General features: G+C 36.0%; 1 protein-coding gene across 1 annotated transcript; it reads left to right on the top strand.

Moving 5' to 3' along the window:
• The first annotated feature begins 2,897 nt into the window (after nt 1-2,897).
• Nucleotides 2,898-7,214, top strand: LOC121315789 (myelin and lymphocyte protein-like). The gene is made up of 4 exons (XM_041250199.1): nt 2,898-3,067; nt 4,714-4,881; nt 5,760-5,888; nt 6,249-7,214. Exons 1-4 carry the CDS (start codon nt 2,978-2,980, stop codon nt 6,321-6,323), a joined length of 462 nt encoding a protein of 153 aa, XP_041106133.1. The 5' UTR covers nt 2,898-2,977; the 3' UTR covers nt 6,324-7,214.
• Nucleotides 7,215-10,060: the final 2,846 nt, after the last annotated feature.

The raw sequence follows: 10,060 nt of genomic DNA, 5'->3' as shown, positions 1-10,060 counted from the left end.
TGGTGTAGTTCACCTTAATGATAATGCTGGCGGCTTTTTTATTATTGTTTTTTGCTGTGTCTGGTCTGTCATGTTGTATATCTCTTGTGGGTTTACAGTTTTGTATAAAACCACTTACCATGAACTGCATTATGCCCTTTTTATAGTATTAATGCAGCTGTTTGAGAATACCCTTGCTGCTTAAATGTCTAACTGAATTAATTCCCGTCCTTTTTTGATCCTAGCTATGTCCAAATACAACGCGTGTCTGCCCTCCACGTTAGTAAATATAGTTGGTGAACTGGATGTCATGAGCCAGCTCGATCGCCCAAAACAGCGCAACAACATCCAACAAGTTGTTGATGGCCTCTCAGAACTGACCAAATAAAATTGCAAATGAACATATTGACTGTGTTTTATTTGTATGCATCATTAATATTTGACACAACAGTAAATCAAACACAACTTAAAAGAAAGGAGAGAATCTCTGACAGCATGAGACTTGCATAAACACCTATACTCTGACACAGGATATGGGCACTGCTAACAACATCAAAAAAATGTTGGTTATTTCTGGCCACTGTACACACTGCTCTTTCCAACCCACTAGTGCTGTAACTTCGGTGTTTGTAGTTCCATAACTGTTTCTGAAGTGCCTCAATCTTCCCAAGGGAAACAGTTAAAGATTAAACTGTAATCATTAAAGTTTTCTGAAAAATGCTCCAGAGGGTCAATAACTTGAACATTAAACCAAACGAATCTTCCCCCTGAAATTGCAGAAAAATGTCAAGATTCAATTCATGTGATTTATTTTTGTTGAACAAACAATAATAATAATAATAATAAATAATAATAATAATAATAATAATAATAATAATAATAATATCAAAACATTTCAGATCTACATCCACAACGCATTTCAACTTTTACTTTTCATCAGGTGGTGAATTGAATCTTGGAAAACTTGAGTAGTGTGTATCAATAAGAAAAACCCCAAGGTGTGCGACCAAGTTCTCTCTGCAGTCCTGAATCATAAAAATAAAGGTTTGTTGGAACATTCGCAGCTGGTTGGCATAGATTGAGAGAGACAACCACTTTCTTTGTAGACATTACCTTATCTTGGTCAGCACCTTTGTGAAGATTTAAGCATTGCAGATTTAAGCACTTTCCAAAAGCAAAAGGTTTTTCGTTTTGCTGGCTCTTTGACTCCCTCTCTCTCTCTCTCTCTCTCTCTCTCTCTCTCTCTCTCTCTCTCTCTCTCTCTCTATATATATATATATATATATATATATATATATGTTGGCTAGTCGTATGTAAATATATATATAAAGCATACGGTATCAGCAAAAGTAAAAATAAAATATTAAATCATTACTGTATCAAACACAAAAAAAGTCTGCTGCCATTACCCTAAATATATTGTAGGTAAAAGCCTTGTTTTGAGGAGGATGCATTAGTTAGACTTCCTGACTTGTTTAAGTGGATCTTAGGGACGACTGGCTAAATGCAAGGTACAAGCAATGGCTATGTTTACAACAGGAAAAAAGGGGGACTGATAAGCCAACCGCGTAATATGATAACATTTTCAATTTACCTGCAGCCTGTGGCCAGAGGTGGGGCTATGTTAAAAGTTTAATTTAAAAAAAATATATTATAAATATTATTTTATAATGGATCAGTTCACTGCAGAGATGTCTGTATGGTTACATCGGTAAACCTTTACATTAACCTTGAAATGTTTACATTTACCAACTTACCGGTCAATGTATAAAATAACAAAGGGAATTCGGTAAATGTGTGCATTTTCAACTTACAGGTCAAATATAAAATAACCAATGCCGTGTTAGCTAATGCATATAGCTTTAAAAAAAAAAAAAAACTTAGTTAATGCATTTAACAGAAAGAAAGAAAAAAAAACATAACTCGCGCGAATGAATAATTATGGGGGATCAAACACACCATTGAAATGGGTTGGTCAGTCTTGGATACGCCCATCAACTCAAACAATAGCTGCTATATGCATTAACTAACACCGCCATGGTTATTTTATAAATGGACCTGTGAGCTGGATAATACATCCATTTATCGGTGTAGGGCCAGAAAGTGGTACTAGTACCAAAACTTGACCCGTGTAATGTCAGGTTTTGGTATAGGTGCAATCACTTGCTATAGTCATAATTAAGGTTTGTAGAAAAATGTAAAGCAAGTGCTCAAGTTAATTATACATAATCTTTTTGAAAACTTAAACTGGAAACAGACAACAAATTGTGTTCCACGTTTTAATGGTTGCCTGAAAATAACACTACACCTGTAAATGTATAGCTTAACACGATGAATTGTTGAAATCTTTTACTTTCAACAGGTAGCATTTCTGCTTGTTCGTATTCTGTACAGTGGCGATGTGTAGCCTAGCCCTAGCCATGTAACCCATACGTTGTTTGAAGAATACACAAAATACTATCTATGGCAATATATTCTTGATAACGTTGTTTCCAGCAGTGAACTTTTTTTCCTTCTAAAATGTGAAGAAAAATCGCTTTATTGGAATGTGAAAAACTTGATTCATTGTTAAATTGACTTATGATTAACCTACAATTGCATGAACGTGATTGGTTGCAGGGGTTAATAATGTTTAACAAGAGGTCTACACCTTATCAAACCCCTCATTTTCCATTGTTTAAAAATCGCCACGGGGAAAGCTAAATACAGTACCATGGTATTGCTATGTTTCTGTTTGGTCTTAAGTAACAACTAGTCTTTTAACCCTGCGTGGATACCTAAACAAAAAAGCGTCGTTTAGTTAGAAAACAAACAATTCAAGAAAGAGTGGTAGCTACATTGCAGTATGCTATGAAACCGTTGTTAAAGCCAATATTGAATTCTCACAGGTGATTGATTTAGAGGGCGTGGTTCTACATGCTTTAAATAGGAGCACCTGTTTCTAACCCGTTAACTTGAGGATTTGTTGGCGTTAAAGTGATTATCTTGAGCAGAGGACATGAAATCGTCAACTCAGGGAACAAGCGCCTTGCCAAGTGGACTCGGAGTATTTACAACTCTGCCTGATATATTCTTTATCCCGGAACTTGTAAGTAACTTCTTGACTAGCAGGAATGAGTTTATCTTCGTGGTATAATGGTGCTTGGGTGTGTGTGGTGGGTTTTTTTTTTTTTTTTTTTGTTTTTGTTATTATTATATGGAAAAAGCCTTTACCCAAGGATTTACCCTTACAGATGTTGCAGTGCAAAAACATTGTATACTCTGGTGTGTGTGTGTTGTTGTGGGTTTTTATTTCTTTACATTATTGATTTTAGAAAGTATACACAATAAGTCTTAACCTGTCACACTAGATATTTTTAGCCGTTGATGCCCTGATTACTTCTAGCGTAGTTACAAAGACATACATTGATATAAGTTTCTAACGCATAGGCAAGCGAGATACATAGCTACAAGTCCTCTCTGGTTATATGCAATTGATAACTATTTTTGTTAGAGGGCTAAACAAGCAAACAAAAAAAAAAAAAGATCAGGTTGCTCTGTAGTCCCATTGTCTGCAACACGTATCACCCCGTCATTGTGCAACGTTGTGATGGTGTAAGTAGCTTTAGCACAGTCAAGTGGATCTGTTGTAGTACGATATGATAGCGCTTCAGCCAGGACGAATGGACCAATCTAGCTTCCTAGTGATCTCTGAGTCGCTCCATTTAATGACCAGGAATAAGACGTAGTACCACTGCATTGTCGTTATTTTATAACATTTTAATTGTAGTCTGTCAGATGCAAACAATGTACATTTCTGACCACTAACTGATTTTAAAAAAACATTAACTTTATAAGCTATTTTAATTCACAATGTTTACAGTTCAATTTTGAAGAAAATATCTTATGACAAAAACATGGGCCCCAAAAGTACAAGAAAATAGTTGTGACAGTCTAAAGGTTACAGTAATGGGGGAGAAATATTACAATTCAATAATACCTTGGCTGGAGCAAACTTTATATTTGTCTTTTTGTTGCCTCCATGTCTCGCCCTGCCATTAACTATTTTATTGACTCGTTTCATGGCAACCCACAGTCAAATATGTCAATGTAATGCTGCTAGCTCTACAAAGTAGGCATCAAAGATTAGCTTCAGTGGCACTGGAACAATTTTTAAAGTGGGGGTTCTGAAAGCCATTGAACAAAACTGTAACCACTGTATATGATGGAAATACAAAGCCAGGGAGTGCTGCCACATCCCTAGTTCCAGTACCCTTGATCAGCTTATGTAGCAATAACCAGCAAAGGGGCTCATTTCAGTGGGATTACATGTGTTTTTGTAGGTGGACACATCTACTCCCACAGTAGATTTAATTGCTTTTAAAAATAATTCAATTAAACAGCCATTCATTACAGCTTTACATTTTTGGCTTTAAGCCCAGGCCTAAATGGCAGGTGTGTTCAAGTTACCTCTAGCATGGATTTTCCCACTAACTGACTGTAACTAGTGCCATTGTCCTCCACCTTTTTAATTCAGAAGTGCCAAAAGTGCCATGTTTAGGAAATCCATGAAAAGAGGTTGTGCTGACATCTGTAGAATTTAGAATGAATCAAAGAGCAACTTTGTAATCCCCAGTGAAATCTATTTACAGGGTGTTGCAACAGAACAGAAATGTTAGTAGCGGTTGACCAAAGCAGGAGGATGGTCGTGTCTTATTTTTGTCCACCTTTAATCCTGTATTTCATGTCTTCTAGGTTTTCGGTGGACTAGTATGGATTTTGGTGGCATCAACAAAGGTGCTTCTTGAAAACCCTCAAGGATGGGTGATGTTTGTGTCTGTGTTCTGCTTTGTCTTCACATTTCTCTGGTTTCTACTCTTCATGATCGGAGTGAATCAGAGCAGTCCTGCGTGGGCTTCGGTTGTAAGTAAAACAAACATTTTAATGTGTGGATTAAAGTAGGATGAGAACCCATTAAACCTATGATGCATCTCATTTTCAAGGGTGTTTACTGTAGCGAAGCATGGTGTAAGCATTGCAAAGTGTAGTAAAGCACGTGCAAGTGATTCTCAGGAGCTACTGTAAAAGCACAGTAAATGCATAGTACAGTAAGCATGCAAAAAGCATGGATAAATTCCAAGTTGCTGTACAAATATACGAAGGAAAATCTGAAGAGCACCAACAGCATGCAATCTCTGTCAGTTAGCAAAAAATTGCAAATTTAATATTGCAATATGGACGTCTTTTCCCATTGTACTATTGTTCCAAATCTAACACTTTAAAATTCCAAATCCTAATGTCACTATTATATAATGCATTACCTTCCCTAAATGTTGAAAACAAACACAGAAGTCTAGTTTTAAAGCCCTTCAGTGTAGTGGTTATATACAGCATTAACAAAGAACTATGTTTATTTACAGTGTTATAAAATATAACACAACTTGTAACATCCATTATAATGCTAACTACATGGAATATGATAGCTACAAGCCACATTGCCCTAGAACATCTTGAAATAACTGCTACAACTAGAAGTCTAAGCAAAATGAAATCCTCCCATACGCAACTTGGTATATTAATAGATTTAACTACGATGCGACAAATGATTGGCCCCACAAACTCTCATGGTGCAGATCAGGACTCCTGGTACTGAGTAAAGTTGGATGTGTATTTTACATAGCAGAGAACTGTTCAGTCTTACTGGACTGTTTTCATTGTATAATTTTATAATGTGATTTTTTTTTTTTAAGTGGATGTGTGTGCTGAGTTCGTGTTAAATATTTGACATCGCTCTTTTTTAGGATGTGGCTTATCATGGAGTTGCAGCTTTATTTTACCTGAGTGCTTCCGTTGCACAGTCCTTTGCTACGATAGCGTTGCAGGATGATTCGTTTAACTTTAAGTCTTACCAAGAGGACATCGCTGCAGTAGTAAGTACACCACTCCATTGTTGGTAGAAATTGATATGTTAGTACAAATTAATCGGGTTCCCACATGGATGGATTTTTAGTAATCGCATTAATAGGGGATGAAAAAAAAAATATTCCCTGTTCGAACTGTTGCCACGGAGATCCAGGATGGTGCTGTGAGGAGTCTGCAGATTTGTGAAGTGGTCCTGCAGGGATACACGGCCCTTCAATGATTTGAAGCAAAGTTTGTTGAATGACTTTGTCACGATTCTATTTTGAGAATTGAATGACAATTGCATGAAATCACTTTGGCAGTATGATTTCTGTAATGTTCCCGATATTCCCACTTTTGTTAATGATGATTTTAAATCTTTCTTGCAGGTATTTTCCTACATTGCCACCCTGCTCTATGTGATCCACGTCATGTTTTCTGCGTTCAGATGGAAAGCTTCATAAGTACAAGTGGGGGGGGGGGGGGGGGATTTCACACTTAAAGGGTTTTTTGTTTTTACTCATAAGGGCTTGCATTAATTCAAGGTTTGTTTACACACTTGGAGCTAGAGTTTATAACAGTATGATGGCTCCTCCATTGATCTAATTCAAACCAAAGTCTTATTGTGAACCAAATTCAATATAACATGGAAGATGCTTCCACCAGCTGTCTGTGTACTGTATACATTATCTTTCTGTATTTGAAATTGTATTACAGAATTTATGTATAGTAGTGTGCACAGGGATTTAAGTTTTTTCTTTTTTTTTTTTTTTTTTTTTTTTTTTTCTCTAAACATGAACAATAAGACCACATCAAAACAAGTCCTGTAGATTAACCATTTTGGGTTGTCGGAAGGCAACATTTTAACAGGGGTACACGACCTGTCTTGAGAGGGGCCACCCTTTAGTTTGATTTGTCTTTTTCTACAGCAGCATTGCAAAGTAGACAACTGGCTTTATTGCCATATTTTAAATTGTTAATGAGCACATATTTGTAATTTGAAGTGTTGATTTAAAGGCTTTAAATGTCATACTGATGCATTTGTTGTGTTCAAAATGTGTGTATTATAATGTGTGTGGTTTGTCAAACAATAAATGTATTTCCTAAAAATGTAATTGTGTGTAAGTTTGAAGCCCAACATTCTTGTTTTAGACACTTGGATTGCTAGTTGCAAAGAAGGGTATGGCTATGAGATCTTCACTGCAGTAACAGTGCTACCCTTCTATAACACTGTAGTTGGTGTCCATAGTTACAAGAATATACTTTGAGAGCCTAAACCATGCTTGTTCTGCTTTCCTTAATATATAAAAGGAGAGCAATGTAACTAAATAGTTGAGGTAACTGAGTCAAGTATAAAAGGGATATGCAGTCTCTAGTACAAGTCTTTATTCCAATAGTGTCCTTAACTTCTAAATTGAACATCTGACTGCTCTCATGTACCCAATAAATTATTTGCACCTACAGTATACAACTTGCAAACATAATTCCTTGCTGTATCCTCTTGAGGCAGTGTACATTATAATATACAATAATTCTTTACAAAAAAAACACTTGTCTATTTCAAATGCATGAAACTCTTCTGTGTTCAGGTGCCTATGTACAGGTATGTGCACCATTATGCCTGTTTTTAATTTCTTGGTTGTTGGATTTATTTTGGTTACTCTGGTCATTTCTGCCCCTTGTGTTCCAGTACAGTTTGATTATTGATTTTGGTATTCCACAATTCTTTGATACTGTTCTGTAGCCATTTCATTGATGCTTTTCTCACATGTGTCTTGACCATCTACTGTGCTGCCAAACATTTTTCAATAGATGTTGAAAATAATGACCTCTTATTCTGACCGGCAGTTTTATATTAAATTGGTTCTTAAATTTTTTACAGCCTTTTTGTTAAGGTACTGTAATGGAGAGAACCCCATTCCATTACTGAAAACATGTATTGACTTTTGAAAACAGATTGGTTTGTCTTCATCTAAAAACAATGAATAAACAGTTATTTGTGGGGGGAGACAGGAGTTTGTAGAGAAAATAAAACACTTAAAATCTGAGCCCAGGTTGTACAGCAGGGGCAACAGAGTTCAGAGCGGGGGCATGGCCAATGCTAAGTCTATGGATAGGGAAGCAGACACTACAAAACTGAGGTTTTAATTGCTTAACTGTACCTGTCCTGGATCACTGAATAATGTATTGCATATGAGTAAAATAGTGTATTTTGGAAGTTGATGGTTTTAAATCTATTTTTGTACATAGTTTTTGTGCTTATACATAATTGTATATGCCAAGAGACAGGCTGGTGGTGGGGTATATAAGAAATAACCCATGACAGGGTGTGCGGTAAGATAATTCTTACCACATGCCCTGGGTGTGTGGTGAGTCCTTCAACTATCCAGGAAGTATGATAAGAATTGTCTTGCCGCACACCCTGGAGTAGGTTATTTCGCTTATAAAATGGAAAAAATAAATAAATAAATGTGTATCCTTCCACTAAGAAAAAATAGTCCCTGAAGACTGTCATTGGAACATTTTGTACTTTTTTTATTTGCCATGAACATTACATTGAACATTGCCATTTATAGTAAAAATTTTTTTTAGATGAAATGACATTTGTGAATTGAAAGCAGACTGATTTTCCACTTCTGAGGGAGGATTCAAGGAACAGCCAAACACTGCACTGCATTGGCACTCAAGGGAGGGTCTTCTGAGTGGTGGTGGTTTTTTTTGTAAGAAATTATCCTATTCAGGCTTTGCAGTTTTCGAGAAGCTGACAAATAATTTATGAGGTTGTTTTCACACCGATGCTTGTAGCTGGTGTAATTTTCCTAGATTGTAAACCAGCATTAGATGATATGTGGACTAAACGACTTCCGTGTCAGTTTGCACAGTGCTGCAGTCCTTCCCGTCCGCAGCGAGCACAATAGAATTTTATACTGAACCAAACCTTGTTTAAAAGACCAACGGTTGTGTCGGCAGAGATTTTAGTTTTGTTTTTGTTTTTTAGTTTTGTTTCTGAAATCAGAGGGTAGTGATGAGTTGTATCTGTTGTGTCGAGTTTAAATATTGCATGTTCGCTAGTCAATTTTATAAGGCGCTATTTAATTTAATAAGTAGATGCAGCTGCTGCATACACAATATATTACATGCTGAGTGAGACTTGTTGATTTCTCACATAGATTTTGAATAGTGTTATAGCTTGCCTCAGAGTTTTCTTTGTTCTGTTCTCTGCCTAAATAAATACCACAGTATATTTGCCAATTTTTTCTGTAATTCTTAGTAACAGAGATGAAAAAAACTGATTGTTGAGTGATTTAAATGCTGTTTCAGTTGTATGTTGACATTTTTACCTACAGAAACACTGTTTAAATAATAGTTACTATTAAGGCACAGTAATATTAATAGATCAGGTAAGTAAGTTGGTCTATGATGTCATAGCCGTGGGGTAAGACAATTATACTGTATTATATGTAATCTATCCGTCCGGCCAATCACAGCACTTAAATTAGGTGCTCCTCTATATTCATATATATTATATAGAGCTAGAGTCTCTCTCGCGAGAGGTAGAGAGAGCTTGGATAAATTCACGTGCACTGATTTGGCTGGACAAGATCACATGACCTGTGTGTGTGTGTATATATATATATATATATATATATATATATATATATATATATATATATATATATATCAGTGCCTATAGAAAGTCTACACCCCCTTCCAAAATTTTCACCTTTTGTTGCCTTATAGCCTGTAATTAATTTTTTTTTTTTTTTTTTTTATCTACACATCCCACCCCACGAAGTGAAAAAAAAAATTCTAGAAATTTGTAGAAAATTAATTGAAAATAAAAACTGAAATAGGTTGGTTGGATAAGTGTACACCCTCCTTGTAATAGCAATCCTAAATTAACTTAGGTGTAACCAATTTCCTTAAATCACACACCAAGTTAAGTGGCCTCCACCTGTGTTAAATTGTAGTGATTCACATGATTTCAGGATATATTCAGCAGTTCCTGTAAGTTCTCTCTGCTGGGTAGTGCATTTCAAAGCAGAGACTCAACCATGAGCACCAAGGAACTTTCAAAAGAACTACGGGACAACGTTGTTGAAAGGCACAGATCAGGGGATGGGTATGAAAAAATATCAAAGGCCTTGAATATCCCTTGGAGCATGGTCAAGATGGTTATTAAGAAGTGGAAGGTGTATGG

The sequence above is a fragment of the Polyodon spathula genome, chromosome 5 (assembly GCF_017654505.1).
Source record: "Polyodon spathula isolate WHYD16114869_AA chromosome 5, ASM1765450v1, whole genome shotgun sequence".
NCBI classification, from domain to species: Eukaryota; Metazoa; Chordata; class Actinopteri; order Acipenseriformes; family Polyodontidae; genus Polyodon; species Polyodon spathula.
Note: the sequence above shows the minus strand (reverse complement) of the source record. Positions and strands in the feature narration are given on the sequence as shown.

Excerpts from the sequence above, each read along its gene's own strand:
- LOC121315789 (XM_041250199.1), top strand. The coding sequence starts at position 2,978 with ATGAAATCGTCAACTCAGGGAACAAGCGCCTTGCCAAGTGGACTCGGA. Across the intron at positions 4,882-5,759 it reads GTCCTGCGTGGGCTTCGGTT|GATGTGGCTTATCATGGAGT; the intron begins GTAAGTAAAACA and ends GCTCTTTTTTAG. Across the intron at positions 5,889-6,248 it reads AAGAGGACATCGCTGCAGTA|GTATTTTCCTACATTGCCAC; the intron begins GTAAGTACACCA and ends TCTTTCTTGCAG.